Source organism: Phalacrocorax carbo, chromosome 1 (genome assembly GCF_963921805.1).
Source record: "Phalacrocorax carbo chromosome 1, bPhaCar2.1, whole genome shotgun sequence".
In the NCBI taxonomy this organism is placed as follows: Eukaryota; Metazoa; Chordata; class Aves; order Suliformes; family Phalacrocoracidae; genus Phalacrocorax; species Phalacrocorax carbo.
Window position 1 is genome coordinate 54,498,200 of NC_087513.1, and position 20,669 is coordinate 54,518,868.

General features: G+C 45.1%; 1 protein-coding gene across 1 annotated transcript in view; it reads right to left on the reverse strand.

The window, feature by feature from the left end:
• Nucleotides 1-783: 783 nt before the first annotated feature.
• The window catches only part of GRIN2B (glutamate ionotropic receptor NMDA type subunit 2B), a 210,948-nt gene continuing 191,062 nt past the window's right edge, over nucleotides 784-20,669 (reverse strand). Inside the window, exons 10-13 of the mRNA XM_064452860.1 lie at nucleotides 10,975-11,135; nucleotides 8,696-8,883; nucleotides 6,649-6,887; nucleotides 784-4,823 (exon numbers count right to left, since the gene is read on the reverse strand). Of these exons, the coding sequence (XP_064308930.1) occupies nucleotides 2,916-4,823; nucleotides 6,649-6,887; nucleotides 8,696-8,883; nucleotides 10,975-11,135 (2,496 nt within the window). The 3' untranslated portion in view covers nucleotides 784-2,915. The remainder of the gene's footprint in view (nucleotides 4,824-6,648; nucleotides 6,888-8,695; nucleotides 8,884-10,974; nucleotides 11,136-20,669) is intronic.

Below are 20,669 nucleotides of genomic sequence, written 5' to 3' on the forward strand. Positions count from 1 at the left end.
TCTAAACCAAAGTAGCATTGGAGAAGTCTCTTAATGTCAAAGTGATGGTCCAACCTGAGCGGCCAACTTGATGGTTCACCCCACCACTATCAAGACAGTGTAGTGCCTTGAGGCCCAAACTCCACAGAGAGATGCTGGTACAGAGAGTTTATATGCAAAAAGGAATTAGGGGTGTTCCCATCAAAACATGAAACCCTGCTGGCAAGGCTTGAAGTGACGTTCCGGCGTCTTCCATTCATGAAGATAAAGGTGACAGGGCAATACGGGGGGCCTCAGGGGAACACAACACACATGGGTTTCTCACTCTCTCTCTCTCTCCCCCTCATTCATACGGCCTCGACCCGCGTAAACCGCTTCCAAAAACGCAGCCTGAAAAGTCGTAGAAAACAAACAGAACGGAAACAAACTTCCCCTCCCTCCCACCCCACGACCTGAATATTCACGAGAAGAGAAACACCAATTTATACAAAAACGCAATAAAAAAGAAATATTTACAAATGAAAGGAACGCCTTCTCAGTGGCTGCTGTCAGAGGTGTCTGACAAGCTGCCATGTGTTCTAGATTGCAGATCGCTCTGTTAATTTGTTTGGTTTCTTTTTTTTTTTCTTTTCCTTTTTGTCCTTGTAATGAGAGGAGAGGGAAAGAATAAGAAGTTCCCTTACAAAGACTCTCCCCCTCTTTGCTCCTTAATTTCCTCAGTGAAATATAAGAAAATATTCCCCTCACCAACCCTGCCCACCCTCCCCTCACACTCTTTGACTCTACAGGCAAATCCCACCCTCCCCTCACCCCAGATTTAAAAAATAAATAAAATAAGTAAGTAAATAAATAAAAGGCCTTCTATTGGCTTAAAAAGAGAAAGATAAGATAAAATCAACCAGAGTGTGGTGAGGGATATGAGAGAGGTGGCTTTCAGCTCCAAGAAATGTGGCTCATAAAGATGGGGCTGCCATCTCCTTTCAGAGTCAGTCCCCAGCAGTGTCCCCATGCCCTCAGCACAGGGCTGTCTCAACACTTCCCCTGATGAGCCACAGTCATTGAGACACTGGGACAGACCCAGGATAAGCAGGAGACACTTTGCCATATCTCTCAGGGCGGGAGAGGTTGGCCCACACCCCCACCTCAGGAGAAAGAAGACATATGAAAGGGGAGTTCAGCTTCTCACTCCTACCATTGCTCCCTTTCCTTTAGTTTAACTTGCATCTAAAATGATACAATGGAAAGAAAAAACCACTCTTATCGATACTAGGTGCACCAGGAAAGCTGTCACTACAACTGCAGGGATGGGAAACCCTAGGCTATTCCAGCTTTGCACCTGTGCTAGTATCTCTCTCACACACAGAGGCACACGTACATGTACACACACATCTCAGCCTTGCAAGTCTTGTCTTCAGCCCTCGGCACAAGTTTCTGTGCTCTCTGGCATTTATTCAAGCACACCCCTTCCCAGGAAGACAAGCCGTGTACTTCCCCTGTACATTCAATAGTAAATATACATATGTATTTCCCATGGGTGCAAACACCCTCCTCCCATTTCCACATGTGCAAGGAGGCATTGAAACAGTCCACCAGCACCACCGTCACCACACACACCCTTCCATGGCATTTTTTTTTCTTCTTCAGCACCATGCCAGCATTGGCAGCGGGCACCCTATTCTTTTTGTTCCAACCTGCTGGCCAAGGGTAGGGAGGGCAGAAGGATGAAAACTCTTTTTTCCCTGCCCTCCTCACTGAAAGGACATGCCAAAACAGGCTTGGTGTACCCTGAAGCGACAGTGACAAAACTCCCCACCTTTCCTTACTTTTTAGCTCTGTTCCACCGTGTGTGTTATCCAGACACCTTATAGGATCGTGGGTTTATTTTGCTTTCTCCACAGACATTTCAAGTATAAAGTTATTGTATATACTCGCGTATAGGCTAACCCATACTATACACTGCTCCCACCCTTGAAGTATGTCACAACTAGTGAGCAATTCACAGCTAATGGACCAACCCTGCACCCCTTTCCCCAGTCTCCTTTCATTTCAGTGCAAACCAGCATCCTCTGTCAGAGATCCCAACAACTTCCCTGACTCCAGAGTTGCTTTACCAAACTCAGAACCCACTTCCTTTCCATCTCTCCCACTGGTCTGCCACAGATTCAACGGCTGTAATAGCCATAGTGAAAACACTAGCCAGACCTGCAGACAAGCCTTCTCTCCCTCCCTCCACAGCCCCAGCAGACAATTCAAAATTTTAGCGTAAAATTTCTCAGCATATACGCAAATATATATATAGATATATTTCAGCCCTAAACCCCCATAGTCTTCACAAAATAATGTAACAAGAACCTCAGTATAGCTAACATGTAAGTGCATCATCAAGTTAGTCGTGTTATTTCCCCCTTCACTTTCTCCACATCTTCAAACACTAATCTTTTCTAGGCAGCTTTAGGAAGAGTTGCCTGAGCAAGCATATTTTCCTGCATGTCCATTACACTGCCTCTGCTGTCTCCTCCTGCCACACACATATGTGTGCACATGCCTTTCTCTGCCAGGAGCCAGCAGAAGTGAAACGCTACAGTCACTGCCGCTCCCCCTCAGCCCACCCCTTCCCTGCCTTTTTCTCCACTTCCTGAAATTACGAGCGAGGATATCCAACTCCGACGTCACTGTAAAGTGCAATGGCCAGGAATGGAGGAGAATGGGAGGAGCGAGAACATGGAAAAAGAGATAAAAGGGGAGGGGTGGGAAAGAGGAGGAGGAAGAGGGGAAACCAAAGAGGTGGCACTTGTCACCAGTGCTGCACTACTCAGAATTCCAGTATCCCACAACATAAGGACGACCCAGGAGAGCAGCAGGTGGGATTGATCCCACCCCACCCTCCCACACTCCACATACACCCCCAGTCCCTCCCCGCGCTCTTCCCCTCTCACTCAAACGTCAGACTCAATACTGGAGAGTTTCTCATAAACATGCCCGTTGCTGGAGCCATTGAAAGCCCTGGGGTTTTTGTTGTTAGGCACACAGGGGTTGGACTGGTTCCCTATACAGATGTCCTTCTGGAAACGGGCTGGCACAGCCCCATGAAGGGCTGAGACCACCGGCTTGTTGGTGGTGACGATGGCTCGGAAGTCTGGCCTGGCTTTGGGCCCTCCTGCCACCACAGGCTGCCTGAAGAAATAAGATTTGCTGCCGTGGAGCAAGCATTGGTCATCCCCAAAAGTAGGGATGAAAGGGTTTTGGGTGACCCGGTCGGGGTAGAGCGACTTGCTGAGCATGTAGCCCCCGCTGCTGCCGGGGTTGTTGTGGTGGTGGTAGCTGGTGGCGGGCACTGAGGACTTGTTGTTGGCAAAGGTGGTCTCACTGGCTGGCATCTCAAACATGTGGGCGTAGGGGCTCCCCTCCAAAAAGCGGCCCTTGTCCTTGAGGCTGACGCTGCGGGGGGCCAGGGCTGAGTCATCCTTCTGCAGGTCCACAAAGGTGTCATAGGAGTGCTGCCGGCGGAGCTTGTTGCGGTTCTTCTTCTGCACCTTGGAGGCAGAATTGGAAGGGCTCTGAGGATATTTGGAGGAGGAGGTGGCGGTGGTGGCCACCGGCACAGGGGCAGGTGGCTGGTCCAGCTCTTGGAGCGAGTTGTCCTCACTGATGTCATACAGGTTGCCCGCTTTCTTGCAGGCCTCGCAGCGGATGCAGGCCTGGCGGGTGGAGTTCTGCCCCACCACTGATGGTGTGTAGTTGTGCATCTTAGAAGGGCAACCACGGCAGAAATTAGCCCCAGGCCGGTCCTCCCAGTCTAGGTTGGTCAGGTTCTTCTCCCATGGCGCTGGGACCCCGCTCACAACACCATGCTTGTGGTCATTGCCTCCACCAAACTCACCCGAGCCATGCTTGTGGTGGGCCCTGTTGGTGCATGATCCACCCCCTCCTCCTCCTGTGTCGCGTTTAAACTCATCTCCCCGTTCTTTGTAGATATCCGTCAGGTCCACGTGTTCCCAGTGGGGTGAGTTCTCCTTGGCCCGAAACTGGTCCAGGTAGAAGTCCCGTAGCCCTTCCTTGTCCCTGAAGTAGCGCTTGTGGTCAGGTGAGCGGGGCGGGCGCCGGCGGTAGGCCAGCTCTATCTCATCAAACTCCCGCCGGGACTTGGCGGAGGCTGGGCGTTTCTTCAGGCTGTCCTTGTACTGCTGCTTCCGCCGCTTGGCTGCATTGCCCTCAATGTTGCCATAGGTGACCGTGTGAGTGGAAATGTCAGAGACGTCTGAGCGGATCAGGTCGTCGTGGGCCCCACTGCCTCCGTAGCGGTCACTCTTGAAGGAGAACTTGCCGTAAAGGTCACCCAGCTGGCTGTGCTTGGCAGGGGGTAACCCCAGGTCCAAGGGCTTCTTCCCGATGGACCGCGACTGGGCATTGAAGGGTGGGTTGTCACAATCATAAAGCCCGTCGATGGAGCTGGTGCTGCCGATGCTGTGGGGGCGGTGGTGGTGGTGGTAGTGGTCCTGATACACATTGCTGTCCTTCAGCTGGAGATTGCCAAAGGTCCTTTCCACCTCACTAATATAGTCACTAAAGAGGTTCTCCTCGCAAGGGGGGTTGTTGTAGGACTTGCAGTCTGAGTGGGTGAAGCTGCGGCGGTGCTCAGAGATATCATAGACAGATGACTCACGGCGGATAAAGTCCAGGGCACTCTGTGGTGAGCCATTGACCCCTGACAGGTTGGCCATGTTCTTGGCTGTCCGAAGCAGGCGGAGAATGTTGGAATGGGTGTTGTTCATAGTTGCCGTGGGGGAGTTCATTGCTGACTGGCGCTCCTCAATGGCCACACCGTGGATGCAGCTGTAGATACCCTGAAATGAGAGAAAGCAGGAAGGTGGGTGGTCCTGCAAAAAATATAGGAAAGGCAACCCGGACTGGGAAGCACTCTGTGCAGCAACAGTGTATTCCTGTAGGAGAGCCTTCCATCATGAAGCAGAATCAAATCAAATAAAATAAAATCAGACCTGCTCTACCAACCCTTGCCCCTCACATTTTTTCCTTCCCCTCTATTGCTCTTCCTCTGCTTTGCTTCATGTCATATCTGTGGGATGCAGGAATACCTGCTTGCCTATGTAAGAGTTACTCAAATCTAGTAGGTGTAACACAGAATTGCAAATGGGGAAAATAATATCCTTGGGAACAAAAGCATCAGGACAAATGATTCTGTGTGGATGAGAGGAAGGAAGTCTGTTTTGGCCCTTGAAATTCATCTGGACACCAGTGAATCAATGAGACAGAAGCTATCTTAGAAAGGGAACAGCTTCATTTGTCATAAACTTAGCTACATTAATCACCAGTACAGATTAGAAAAGGAAACTGAGAAAGAGGAGGACTGCCGAATAGGTATTTAGGTCTTCTGCATCTCGTTGAGTGAAGTACAATAGAATTTTTAATTGCATTCTGTTAAATTTAACAGTGATAACAGGCTCCAAATTGACATCCTGAAAGTGAAAGTCCTCTATTCAACCTCAAATCAGACAGCAGAAGTGCCTGGTTCTTCCACATTCCCCACTAGCTCATTTCGTCTATGACACAGACTTTTTCCAAGGGCTACCCACCCCTAGGAGCAGAAGAAACAGGGCTCATTTATTCTCTGACCTGCCAAATGGTACCTGCTGATTAATGTAAATTGTGAAATGGACACCATCACATCATGTTACCATGATTTCTCAGCAGCTAGCAGATGATTAACACTTTTCAGACTTTTCACCAGCCTGGCCCAGGCCTAACAGAGAACCCCAGAACGAAAGAATCTGTACTTAGCTAAGGATCACCAAACACAATCCCCCATCTCATCTCCAGACTAAACCAGGTTAGAAACAAACAATATAGAAGAAAGGCTGTGCCCCTGCATTCACAAGGCTTTGTCATTTCTCCTCAACAATATCTTATGTAGCAATTATATACTCTTTGCATAATCAAAGTTAATTCCGTAACATTGACGCTGAGGTCAAAAATGCTGAGACTTGACCTCACTGCAGAATGGATCAGGAGAAGGGACCAGTGGCTTGAAAGAAGGAAAAAAGCTCCAAATGGGACACTGCTAGCTACACTAATAGCAGAAAGATGACTCAGAAATGACTAGAATTTGCTTTAAATGTAAATATTCTATCCTAAGGCAGATTTGCATAAAGCAATTGACAAGTTCATATGGTCATCCTCTCTGGAAGGATTTCTGCATGGTTTAGGGCATTGCTTTTGCTTAGGGACTTCCAACTGTCCATGATAGCACACTTCTTGTTAACATAAGGTCAGCTGAACAGCTGTAATATAGAGGACAATGAAAAACTGAATTTCTAATCATGTTATCCACCATTACTTGACTTATTGTCCCCAAATTTGGCCTCCTCACAACACACTTTGGAGGAGCAGACAGTTATGGTTAACTTCTTATACTGCATTTTCATTTCCATGTGAAATTTCCATGACGCTAATCCAGCAGAGACCAGAGATGTCACAGAAAAACATTAGATGCTCTTGCAACATTAACAGTGAAAAGATGCCAGCCTTTATCCTGGCAGACCACCACTCTATGCCACCTGTGCATTAGACGGTCTTTGTGGATTTCCACATCTCCAGTACCTAGGACTGTCTGAATAAATCCTCTGTTCCTCCCTGTTAGCTAATGGCACTCACCCTGCTGATGGAGAAGACCACACCAGGCTTGCCAGAGCAGACACCCATGAAGCAGTGGCGGAATTGCCAGTAGAAGAGATGTTCACAGATGAAGGTGATCAGACTGAGGGCCATGGCTGCTCCCAGCATGTAGAAGACACCTGCCATGTTATCTATATCCAGCTGGCTGCTCATAACCTCATTCTTCTCATTATGACAAATGCCAGTAAGCCACAGCGCTTCCAGTTCCTCCATCTCCCCTAGAAAGACAGAGAGAAGGAAAGGAACAGGTTAGACAGCCCTGCAATGACTAAAGAGCTCAGGTGGGGGCAGACTGAAAGCAAGAAGCTGATCTAAGGTAATTTCCAATGGCTATGCTTTTTCCACTGCTATTATGTCCATGAAATATCCTGACTACCCTTCTGGTAGGGGCAGGTGCAATTTGTCACAGGGAAGGCAACAGGATTTTTCCATGGCCAGGTATTAGCCACAAAAAGCCGTACCACAAGACACAGCTATCACACTTGCCAAACGTCTACAGTGAGATAATGAAAAAATTGTCCACCAGATGACTGAAGACCTGGCCTCACAAACTTCCACTTTCATATTAGGTCAATGAAGTGAAAAATCCGTGACTGATACTGGTAGACAAAAATGAGTCACTTCTGTATGAAAACATTGTATGTTTCCAGCGGAAAACTCAAAATGTTGATCTTTTTAAATCAAAATGTCTGATTCTGAATCTGCTTCCATCATATCCATAGCTTATTAAAACTAAGGGCAATGTTCCCAATAATATTTGTGCATTTTCACCTGGTTTTCTTCCCTTCAATTTTGTCCAAATTCAACACTTCCAGGCCCTTTGACCGATCAAAAATATTACTAATTTGTATCAGCTAGGAACAAATGTTCTGTAGTCTAATTTCATACCCCACTTACTCCCATTATGGTATTTTCAAGAGGGGAGAGACAGAGATAAACACACACACACACATGCATACTGAGACATTCAGAAACAAACTAATTTTGCAGGTTGGCAATTCTTTTCATGCTGTTAGGAAAGTTAGTTTTTCACATTTTCAACCTCCAGTCCAGTGACGGGGGAGGGGGGGATCCATATATTTATGTGGCACCATAGCACAGTCTTTAAAACTTTATGGAGAACTTACGTATTTTTTTCTGAAATAATACATATTAGGCTGTTTAGGAGACAGGACACCCTATCTGTCAGGTGGCCAATTTTCTGCTGAAATATATCACAACTATTTTCTTCCCATATTTATTATACCATATGTTATTTTCAGATTTCAGAAAAAAAGAGAAGTACTTATAAATAAAATAACTGGTGAATTTTATTTATTCTAAAAAAGGACACAGCAAGTTGTAATATGGAATTGAAAGGGAAAGCCAGGAATATATTTTCTAAGCAGGAATTCCTTATCCCACAAAAGATTTTTTTTTAAAATAATAGCGATTTCTCTGTGAAGGATAAGATGAACTAGGTAACTATAATGTTCTGATTAAAAACTCACTCCAAAATATGCTTCTGAGTCTCAAGTCCTTCCCTGTGTTTTGGTTTGGTTTTTTTAAGTTTTGGAAAATCTGAGTTACCTCTTCCATCCAGAAATATTTATTCTTTAATTTTGTAAACTCTGCATGGGTTGCTCCTGTCTAGAACTATAAAGCATGAGATGACCACAGAAAGTCCAGTATAATTAGTGGGTTTGGTCATGGCAAAACCTCAAAGGTAGAGAAAAGTTCACAACAAAAATCTTGTTTTTACAAGGCATTCTTCACACAAGATATTTTTCAAACACACATCTGAGCTGGTTCTGTGAAACCTTTAGTGTTTTTGACATTGCTTTTGATGATACTTCTACCCTGCATCAACAACATAAAATAGGTGACATCCTCACATATTCAGCGTAATGCCTCTAACAAACCCTTGTTAATAATTTCCTGTTCTCAACTCAAATCTGAAGCAACAGAGCTAGGAACTTCTATTTCTTACATGCAAAACCTGGTATCTCTTAGGAAAAATCCAACTCCTCTTTTTCTTGTCACTCACCATCTCCAAAAAGCTGTAGAATGGCAAGATCAACCTGGCGCTTCCAGCCCGAGTCCTTTTGGATGGCAATGCCATAGCCGGTGGAGGCGAACACTTTCCCACTCCCAATTGTCACCAGCTTGCAGCCTTCATCTCTGCCAGCCATGTAGTTTAGCACTGCTGCATCATAAATGAAAGCATCCAACTTCCTGCACAGGTGCAAGAAACAAGAGGGGCATAGTACAGAAAAGATAGAATCTGTATGAGTTCAAAGGTGTTCTCAGGTAATTAAGGCAGAAGCAAATCTCTTTCATATAGACTACAATAGGCTGCACCTTCATCTTCAGAGTTAACTAAAATCTGAGCCTAGAACCTGTTTACAGGTGAAGCTAGATTACAAATGAGGACTATTTCTTTCTCACTCTGTGATAATCATCATTTCTGATCTGAAAGAAAATTTGGAATATAAACATAACGCAAGACAAAGGTGAATTAAGAGCAAGTCAAGGGGATCTACAGTCCTAACAACAGCTTATATTTCTGGACTGCCTTTCATCTCAAAGGAACCTACAATCCTTATAAAATGTATCGATATTAGATAGCAAAGCAGGAGTGGAAGTAAGGAAAAGATTATCTCAGATTCAAACTGCTGGCATGACTTAGCTGAGCAAAATGTAATTATTTTTCAAATTAAATAAGTCAAGACACCATGTTTAACTCCTCAGTTACTGTGAAAAGCACTACTGGACCTTTACCAATGTCAATAGCAGCTTTATGGTTTACCATGCTGAGTAGCTTTTTGGTAAAGAGTGCTTAGCTGAAAACCACAAGAAAAAAATCTGTTTCAACAAAGAGAAATCCCCATTATGGGCTAGGATGGGTAGACAACTCGACAGACTGATGAGAGCCTTTCTCTCACTGCAACAAATTGATTTGGGTGTGGGGGGCAGTCTCAGGGGGCTGCATCTTCCACATAACCAAAGACAGCTGATGAGTAAATCCTCCCACTAGAGCTGAAATGAAGCACTTTTCAATAAAAGACCAAAGACCTTCCACCTTGCACATTCTCACACCTACGCTATCTTTTCAATCCACCTCCTGCACATATATTTCCAGTATGGTGATTATCTCAGTTCAAGTGCGTATCTGTGGGGAAGTCTGTCCAAGGGTGGATATGAAGCCAGGATGACATCTACCACAAGTGATGAGCTCTATTTCGTCCATATATTTCCAGGACAGAACATATTTATTTCCTGGATGATGACTACCCTGGCAAATATACCTTCCCAGGATGGCATCCAACAATGGTACAATCATTTATAATGGGCTGCATGCCTCTGAACCTGGCGAACAGGTTTAGGAATATTCAGTCAATCTAGTAATTAAATTGGCTGAACATCTTCATTCGTGCTTTGGAATGAACTTTCTCATAAGAGTGCAACATGAGTGTAAGCAAGAATGTTTTTTTTCACTGGGGCTAGGCTCTGACAACCAAAATGGTCAGCTCTGGGAGGAGGTCTTTAATTACAAAGGGCAAAGGCCTGCAAAATGGGGTTTAAGTCTGCTGCTTTACAGATTCACTGCTATTAAAATGAGCTTTTCAAACATAGTTTTTGCTAATGATTTTTCCCACATTTCCCAAATTACCCAAGGAAATGCTCCCATTTTATATACTTCCTTATTATTCAAACAACATTTTGTTCAGCCCTTAATACTAAAATATTCCAGAGAGAAGGGCTACTTCCAGACTATTTGCTTCAAGCACACCTTCCGTTACACTATATTAGCTAGTGATACACTGGGGTGGGATTAGTCTGACAAGGATTGTTTCAGCTTCCTGATTAACATAATCTTTTATATTCAGAAGGAGGGAAATCAAAGGGATTTCCAGATGACAATATAAATGCTCTGAAAAAAACTTTGTCCCCAGAGATCTGTGAGCTTTTCAGGTGTATGCATAAGGACCCATCAGCATGAAACATCTTGATGAAGTAAGGTCTTCAGGACTAATATACACAAGGCTAATGTATACAAGGGTACAGGAGATCCTCTGGGTTTTTTTTTTCCGAATAGTCTTATAAACACAGCAAAAGCCAAAACTCTTACACAGATGTCAATAGAATAACCTGGCTAAGAGAATCACAACATTATTCTTCTGTGTTGTGTGTAGCTTTGCTATACTTTTAACCATGGAATGAATACGGAGGCTCATTTTCCAAATCCCACAAAAAATTTCCCAGAGAAGCATGCAAGGAAGTCAGGTTTCTGTGGTGAGTAAGCATGGAAGAAGAAAGCCTCACCCAGTCTTCAGCGAGAACAATGCATCATCCACCCCTCTCTGATTGAACTTCACCATGTAGCTGTGCATTTCAGGATAGTTGTTGCGAATGTTCCTTTCTGTGCTGCCATTGGGAACCGTCCCAAAGCGGAAAGGGGGCGAAAAGTCATTGGGTTTCTGGAACTGTAGAGACAGAAACATAATATTTCTTACAATCTTTCAGCAAGAAGCAGTCATCTGAATGGGAGAACACACTCTCCTCAGAAGGTAGTTCTAATGTTATTTTACTATCAGGTAGAAAACATTATTGAGAAGATATATTTCACTGTTTTCAAACACAAACATCTCCTGTTAGTGCCTAAGAACCAAGAAGTGAATCTGAGCAACCTGGTCTTTCTGTCCACTCTGGATTAAGTGCATAAAATAACCAGTCATCAAAGATTAAAATGAAGTTAGATAAACAGAAAAAGGAAAAGGAAAGGGAAGAAGTAACACTGGCTTTAGAACACAGTCAAGCAAAGATTTTCAGTAAAATCTATATGCATTTTAGCCAAAGTGTCATTTATTTTCTAAGTATCTTTTTCAACTCTGTGGATGCCTTTGCACTTCCTGATTCTGACTGAAGCAGAAACGTAGTTAATGAGGAGAGATGCTTCTCAGAACACCTCACAACCACTTCGCCAAATGAATGATCAGCTTTCAAACTTTTGGGCAAATGTCCCAAATGAAATGCTATTAGTGGTTGCAAGTCACTAGTAACATTTGATGCCCAGAACAGAGCTGGCAGCATACTCTAAAACCTTTGCTGCTCCCAAGAAATACATTCATCATAACATTCCCCTATGGCTGCGAGGCCATGAGATTTTATATGCCACTTGCTTAACTCAAGTCATAATCAATGCTCTCTGGGGTTTTATGAGCAGTAAAATTTAGAATGTCAATTATCAAGACTGCTTAAAACCCCTAGAACCAGCAGATGGGAAGGAACACAGAACTGTAAGCCAGGAACTGAATAAGCAGTAAAGACAAAGATGCAAAGGTAGGCTAGATAGAGGCAAGCCCCTCGTCCCTTGATATATGAAGCAGTAGCTTGCCTGGTGCTAATTCTTGACTCCCAATTGGGACTGTATATTTGGATGATACAGAGAAGCACGCTAGGAACACATTTATGGTCAGATCAAACCCATTTAACAGCAACAGCTCACCTGGTACATGAATATATGCAGTCATGTACTGTCACCTTCTACAGTGGAAATGTGGCTCTGGTCTATAGCTATAGCTTAAAAAAACATGCAGATGAGGCTTGTTCTTGAGTTGTGATCAAAGCCAGTTTGGAACCTGGTCAACCCAGCTGAGGAGGCCAAAGCCACTAAAGCAGTATACCAATCCCATTCACAACATCTCAGCAATAAGGCCAAGCAGGAGCTGTGTTTGTTGGTAGGCGAATACACCATTCACATCACCTGTTTCTGTGTACCAGGAAACTCATCTGGCTGTGCAAGGAATCATCCCCCCAGTTTGGATGGCAAGATGGGCTGGCTTGTATATGCATGCATGAATGTATGAGAGAGAACACATGTCCTACTTCTTCAAGCAAATAGAAAACATCAGGGTTGTTTTTTGAAACACAGGTTGGCACATCACCAAAAAAAACAAAAGAGGTTTCACATAGCATAAAACAGGCAGTAAGGTGGCTCTTAGAACCTTGTCACACCCCCTAGGGATGAAGACAAACTCATAGCTATCAAAACCTGTGATGAAAGCAAACTTTGATGGGAGAAAAATCACTGCAGCATGCTAAAATTATTCTTTTTTACCAAACTGATTATAGCAGCAGCTTAGGGGACCCATCACAAGAATGGTATTGCTATACTAGGCACAAAGGAACACAGTCTCTCCCCTAACATGATAAAATGGGAGTTTGCAAAGTGGGCATCTTGCTTCCTCAGAGGCTGCAGAATCCAGCCTAAGGGGGCAGATGGGGCAGCCCCATCCCCATAGAGCCCTCTAACAGAGTAAAGTCAGCAGGGCAAGCAGCAGGCAGGCCCAACCAACATTGGTGTGACCTCAGCTTCAGCATGCCCTTTGGAGGGGCAGCAGCTGTGACAGCCTCCCTCTGGGCCCAAAGAGCTTTAAGAGAAAAGAAAGCTTCATCCAATGTCCATTTGTCTCCACACTCCATTCCCAGTGACACCATCTCTAGTTTTGTCTGCTTCCATCACTGTGTCTATGAACTGGAGTAAAAAGGATTACAGAGTCAGGGAGGGCTGTCATAAGTGAAACAATCCCACCTCTGAACTATCCTTTGCTCCTGCTGTGTTCCAGGGCCCCTCTTAGCAGCCAGAGGTGAAAGGCTCCATATATAATTTTTAACCTCCTGGGCAATCAGTAAATAAATGAAAACTTTCCTCTTGAAGGAAATTACTGTTTTCAGCAACTGGAAAAGCATGTTTCTAGAGAAGGAAGCCAGGCTGATGGCTTCTACAAAACCATATACTGTCCATTCACTCACCATCCCTTAGCCCTTGCTCATTCCTCAGATCTGCAAATGCAAATTATTCTGCACGCACCTACATGCACACACACACTTCAATCACAGCCTGGTGGACAATGAGACAGGAAACAGTCTGAAAGGATCCATACGGGGCCCACGCCAGAGATCTTTAGTAGGTGGGTACAGCTCGGTCCAGAGATCGAGGGATCTCCAAAGAGCTCTCCAGAGCCAAAACACTGCTGCACCTTTCTGAGCGCACTTCTGCCCCACATAGCTCATACTGAAGGAGCAAGAAGACCTACAAGCCTTCCCAGAAAACATACGGGACAGATGGGGAAGGAATGTGTCCTCTACTGGCAATATGGTGGAAGAATATATGCGGAGGAACTGGAGAAGGTCCACGAGGAAGAAAGTTAATTGACATTGTTGTCAAAGATTTCACTAAGAAAAGCCACTTGTTTGGCTTCTCCCAAGGGCTGGGAGAGTGGGCCTGGATCAGAAGTGTCAGCCCCAGGGAAGTAGGGGACTTTGGCAGGCTGGTCTAGAAGAAGTCTGAGACACATGAGACAGGAGCTGAGACACAATGCAGGGGCCATTACGTGGAGGCAACCCGTGCAGAGGTAATCTCAATGTCTCAGAAAATATTGACAAAAGAATTAACCACAGTTATTGACAGAAAGGGTCAGAATTTAGATTAATGAGAGAGCTCTCCCATCATTTCATGTAAATGTTTCTGTGGCCAGAGCCCAAAGTCACAACTAGACTACCCCAGGCATCTGCAAAGAGGAGCCCTGTGAGGCTCTGGCAAAAAAAAATAACTGATTCTAACAGGGGAGGGGAAGATAAGAAATTTCACTGGTTGCTGAGCAAACCCAGCTGCAGAGAGTCACAGGGAGAGGCAAGCAGGGCTGTTACAGGGTCCACACTTGTAGGAGCCCCACCTCATGCTCATTGCAGCAGGAGCCCTGTCCCACTGCCCAGCTCTACCTACCTTGAGGGGTGACTGCCTGGAAGGGAACCTGCAGGGCTCAGCTGCAGCCCTGCACCTAAAGAGCCCTGGGCGGAGGCGTACCCCACCTGCAGCCTCCCACTTGCCCACCATGGGGCCTTGGTCAGGAGATGCTCCCCTTGTTCCCACGGTGATGTGACACACTGTCACCCATGAGAGAAATCCCGTATGGAGCTGGCTTCACATCAAATGTGGGTAGGAGATGGATGCTAGATATGGGGGTGGGAAGCAAACACCAGGTGTGCCTGAAGGGTTGGGGTGGGCTTGGGACATGAGTTGTTCAAAGCCTAGCAGCTACCCACCTCTTCAGCCCCTCACTCCACAAATTGAAATCACTGAATTAAAGCATTAAGTCCAAATAGGACCATGGCTTTGGGAAAGTAACCTCTCAGAGTCAGAGAGCAGAAATCTTCCTGCTCTGGAGAGCGATAAACACACAGGCTGGGGGCTATTAACACATTCAAAGTGGAGAGCCCCTTTCCTGCTTCCCCCTCCGCAACTTGCCATGAGAGCTGTCGGCAGCAGCAGTAGTGAGAGCAGGTTTGATTTGTCTGGCAGAGCTGTTTCATTAGCAATTTGGAGCCGTGCCGTGCAGAAAGCAGCATTGTTCTCAGATGTTCGAATATCAATCTGCATAATGAAACAGGTGATAGGAGCTCTTCCCATTCAGGCAGCCGAGATTGGAGGGGATTCAGGGATGAGGGGAAGGGGTTATGTCTAATTGGCCACTATTAATTTGATGGGAAATTTTTTCAATATATTGTCTACTACCAAATGGTTCCTACAGAAAAGCACATCTGCACTTATTTATCTGACTGATGTAGGCCCTGTTTACACTGTAAAGTGTTTGCCAATAGCTCTGAAAACAGTTTCCCAAGCTCAGCAATCTCTCACAACAAAAAGGCTCTTTTTTATCAGTTGATCTACTTTTACTCTGCTTTAAAAAAAAAAAAAATTAATCCCCTGCTGGATAACATAATGAGCTAGCAAAAGTTGGTGTGTGTGTGTTTGTACGTGTGTAGTGCCTTACCCTTACTCAGCTTCTCCAGTAGGAGACCTTTCACATTTTAAGGCCCAGACCACCAGTTTAAATTTTCTTCCACAGGATGGCCCACAGCTCTGACCCACCAAAATAAGGTCCAGAGGTTCAGCTCCTCTGTTAGGTGCAAGTCCAAAACAGCTTGAGCCCCTGTTAGATACTCTGGGTTTGGTATATCTGACCAGGTGTTAAGTACCAAGCTGAGATGCCCCAGGGGATTTCTCCCTGGAAGCAGGTCTCTCATAGCCCCTGTGTTAGACTTGGCCAGCACCTGGACGTATTTTCGATACTCTGGTGCACCTAAATTGGCTCTAAACATCTACATTTGCACAACTGAGTCTAGCCACTGGACCATTTGGCCCCCAGGACAGCTTCTCCCACCAAAAGTACAGGGAGCCCGCCACTATGGGTAGCAGAAAGCCCAAAGTGCCCATCACTTTCTTGAACTTGCCCATCAGGGCATCAGTCACAACCTTTTGTACAGGCACCTATAAGCAGCACTCTGCTTGCTCTTTTGGCAGTCGTAAAACCAGCAGATATCTGCTGTGGCACAGGCCAAGTATCTCTAAAAAAGATGGCACTTATTAGTGAGCTGCAAGGTAAGATTTAGTGACAACAGGATAGAAAAGCAAAGTCCATGCTCAAGTGCATAATTTTAGCACAACCTCTCTGCACTGCCCAAACTTCCTTGATTGTCCCATCGTGCTGTGGTTCAGCTGCATGTCACTGCAGTCAGCTTGCGCCTGTCTTCATTGCCTGAGAATCTAGTCAGGCTGTTTGCACAGGAGCTTCACCCAGAAGCTTTTTAAAATTAAAAGGTGGGTTAGTGGTTTTCAGGTCTAACTCCGAGTTAGCTCTATGTCTACACTTAAATCTTGATAGACTACGCATGTCAACAGCAACATGTCTTGCTCTAGGTGCCTTGCTTTTGCATCCTCTGTTTCAGCCAGGAAATTAACTCCTTTGCAGCTAAGGGATGACTCTCAAAGAAAGGAGGCTTGTGCTTTTCATACTCCCAAAATATGTCATTTTTGTCCCCCAAGCTGCACCATGAACAATGCCACAGAATCACAAACCTGGATCTGGCCCTGAGAAGATGTCTCCTCTGCCCCTCTCTCTCCAGTGGGTCTCTCCTAGATGTCACCATTCCTGACAGCTCTTCATTCAGCCTGCTGTGGAAGATGGCTGGTGCTGGAGACTTCCCCATTTCCTGCACAACCTATGCTGGGGCTTTACTATTAGAAAGTTCTTCCAAGTGTCTGAACTAAAGCCTTCCTGCTGCAATCCAGCTGAAATATTTTCTGTTATCTTCACCATGAACAGGGAATCTGAATACTCTCTTTCTGTCTAAAGGTGTATTTATGTTTTTGAGGACCATTGAGCTGTTGTTTCTTCTTGCATTGAGGCTAAAGAGGCCCAGTTTCCTCATCTTTCTTTGCAAACTGTATTATCTAGACCTCCAACCATTCTTGCTGCTGTCCTTTGGCTGTATCCAGTAGGTCCTTCCTTGACTTGCCTTTGTTTGGTGGACATGCTCTCTACCTCCACTGTACCAAGAATAATCTGATCAGGATCCCAAGATGCTGAAAGAACATCGCACAAAAAAAGCTCGCAGCAAGACAATAAAAGCGTTGCTAGTGAGAGTTAATGCCAATTATTACTCTTCTCAGTGCCTCTCTACGTTATATCCTTTTCCCTCTGTCCTTTAGTCTTGTCATCTGCAGCTTGCAAGTTCTTCAAAGCTGTAATTCTGTCCTGAATTTCATTCAGGTGCTGACCAGTTTGTTTCTGGAATGTCAATCATAACTGCCAGCACTATTTTCAGGGTTTTTACTGTATTCTTTTCTGTATCCAGCTTTATTGTGTACATAGGCACATCCACACAACTGTGCCCCATCACCCATCCTGGTAGAAGAAGGTTCTCTACAGAGGATTCTGTAGCTAACCTTCTCTAGAAAGAATTCTCTACAGATTCCCAGTGTGTACTCAGTTGGTATGTTGGTGCAGATGTTGGTGCAGGGCACTTTCACATTGCTACAACAGTATCCCTGCTAGGAGTGTGCCAGCCCAACAGCATAGGGAGAAAATCATACTGCAAATCTCAGTCGTAGCACTGGTATAATAATCTGTGAGGAGAGCAGACTGAAGAGGCAGTGCTGCTCATTCCTCTATTACTCATTAATATCTTGTACAGATACTTCTCAAACTTCACTCCTAAAGCATCCCTCTCCCCTCTGCACAGTCACCTAGCTTTGACATTCCAGACATCTTTTGCTCCCAAGGTGGAACTCGCAGCCATTTCCAAGTGACTACAAGTTTTCAGATCCTGCTTTTACCCTAGCTAAGATTTCTTCTCTTTTTCTGCATTCCCTCACAAATAACACCCTCCACCTCCTCAGCAGTGTCTGGGACTCCTCATAGCTCACAATCCAGTTGCCACATCACCTCTTCCTGATTGTTGGGCCCAGTCACAGAAATCAACCCTAAGACTGTAGTGGCAAAACCCGTTTCTTGTCTTCACCAGTCAAACAATACATGCCTTGATTTATAAACAAAAACAAAAACCCAACCAAACAAAAAACAGAATGAACAGCATGGAATTTAATATAAGTCAGTTTTGGGAGAGCATAAAAATACCTTGTGCTGCCTCAGACTTTGACTTTGCGGTTTATCTTATTATTCAATACCCAGTGATGTTTCAAATTCTCTGGTCTTGCTTTGCATAGTGCTTTCACCCATTAATTCCTCTAGATAAGTCTGAGAAAGGACTTATCTGTTAGTGCCACTGACTGCAGCAAAGTTGGCAAAGAATTAGATTAAAGTAATTTTTAAAGGAAAACATAGGGTGGGTCCGACCCACAAACAAGAAGAAAAATATCTATGAATGTCTGGTGGTCAAAAAGGGACATGTGTGGGTCAGGAAAGGGAACAGAGCAACCTAGGGACAATGCAGAGCTGGGGGGGCAGGTGAAAGCAAAAGAAAGGAGTTCAAATATAGCAACCTTAAAAATAGTTGCCCTTGTAAAATAACTGAGATGAAAGCAGACATCCAATTGGTGGAAGAAGCCACCACCACATGCAGTTATTACCAAAACAATGCACACAGTAAGATTGTGCAACCTCTTTACAAGCTGGAATGCTATGTGTAGACCTGCTCTGTGACACTTCTGCACAGAGCAAAAGACTGCAAACCTCGAGCAGCATAGCGTTGCCCCAAACAGGTGGCATTTCATGGGTCCCATATCTTCCATAGCCAGACTTACATGTGCATGCTGGGACCACACTGATTTTCTGCTGACCCAGGCATTACAGATACACCAGACCTCTGAGGCCACTCCAGGATCAGACCATCACATGTGGACAGAGTCCACCACCCACCACCAACAAACCAGGTGTCTTCTGTGTCTGCCAAGTGTGTGTGTGAGCATTATGCAGACTCTGTGCAGCTTCTCCACCCAAAAGGTAACACTAAGGCTTTAAAACTTCCTCAGGACACAGCTGGCAGACTATAGGCTCCAAGTCAGTCACGCTATTAGGTATCTATCAAGCTTGACCAGAGAACAACATCTGTAGTGGAATAACTGTGCTTCACTACTGAGAGATGAAAGCTCCTTGCCCAGCCCTAATATTAGTAGGTGTGGTATCAGATAAGCACAATCATATCTGTGGCAACTGAGTGAGCTATGTGATCTTAGCCACAGTGTACTTAACTTTTGCTTGCATGTATGTAGAGGATGGATGCGTCTCTTTATCCTAGCATCAAATCATGCCATGTATTCCACCCCGGAAGTCAGCTTCCTTGGAAGCTAAACACAACAGGGCAAAAGGCACCTACTGAATAATCACAGGCAAGCATAAAACAGAAATTAGTGAGGCAGAAAGATGCTGGTTGGTACACTCATGTTAATATCATTGGAAGTGTTCATTAAGAGAGAGAAAATTAACTAATGAAAAAGACCTTGGGAGGAGAGGTGGCAGCTGAGTACTGAGGAGTTTGAAATCTGCTTTGTTTGCACATGAGACTGCTGGTTAACAAATTATGAAACATTCTGAGAAATTCAGGTGATGTGGTTTGGTCGGAAAGTGATTCCACTTCTCATCCATTTTCACTAAGAAAGGCAGATCAAAGCCTCCTGTGTTCTGAGCACTAATAGTAGCGCACCTGCTTCAGCACCTTGTATGTGGGTACCAACCACTGGGCAGTAGGGCAAAACCCTGCACAAGTCTGGCAAACCTCCCAAAGACTTCACTGGGGCCAGAATTTTCATCCAAGTAATTAGAAAATTAGTCATCACATTAGTGAAATATCTTAAGCACCTCTGCAGGCACGGGAGGCAAAGCAAAAAGCAGGGCACTCAAGGCAGGGCAGCTGGGGCATCCCAACACCATCCCAGAAGTGGGAGATAATGTCTTCCTTTAGCCTTCAGCGGAAAGCTGCATCCTATCTGCAAGTGGACGACAGCAGGGGAATGAAAGCCGTATCACTACTTTTTGAGTCCTGCAGCACTGGAGTGGGTACACCTGAAGGAAGCAAGACTTCTGGGCCACCAAGACTCAGGGGAAATTTGACCTTGAATAGCCAAAGTCCTGGGGGAAGCAGGGCCCCTTTACACCAGGTGAAGATAAAATCTGCCAAATATTCATCAAGTATATGTATGTACATATAACTTCAAATGTCACAGACACTAGCCATAAGTAATGAAGGGGCGGAGGGGGGAACAAGACACACCAACTGTTGTATATTTTTAATCCTGTAGGTCACATCCTCCCATCTCCTCCCCACCAGCAATTCGGTCCTGAGCATTCAGATGAAGAAGGCCAGCTCTCATCTCTCAGGCTGCCAAATCCTGGTGGCAGGGCCATTGTCTTTTATTTGACTGCAGAGTGCCAAGTACATTTATGGCATCGTATAAATAATAAATAAAAATATTCATTGCTTCCCTCTCCACTGACTTATACTGACGTGAGAAGCAGGACAATCCTTTGCTCCCCCTCTCCCTCCCCACCTTACGTAACTCTCCAAAGATGGCTTATTCCAGACTGCCAAACAATTAGCACAGAAGTGACCAAATTCGCCCAGAGCTTCCAAAGGGTTAACTCCAAGAGCTGGTTAAAAGGAAGATGAAAAGAAGGAGTCAGCGGTGGCCAAGGCCTGGGGAAGGCCAGGATGGCACA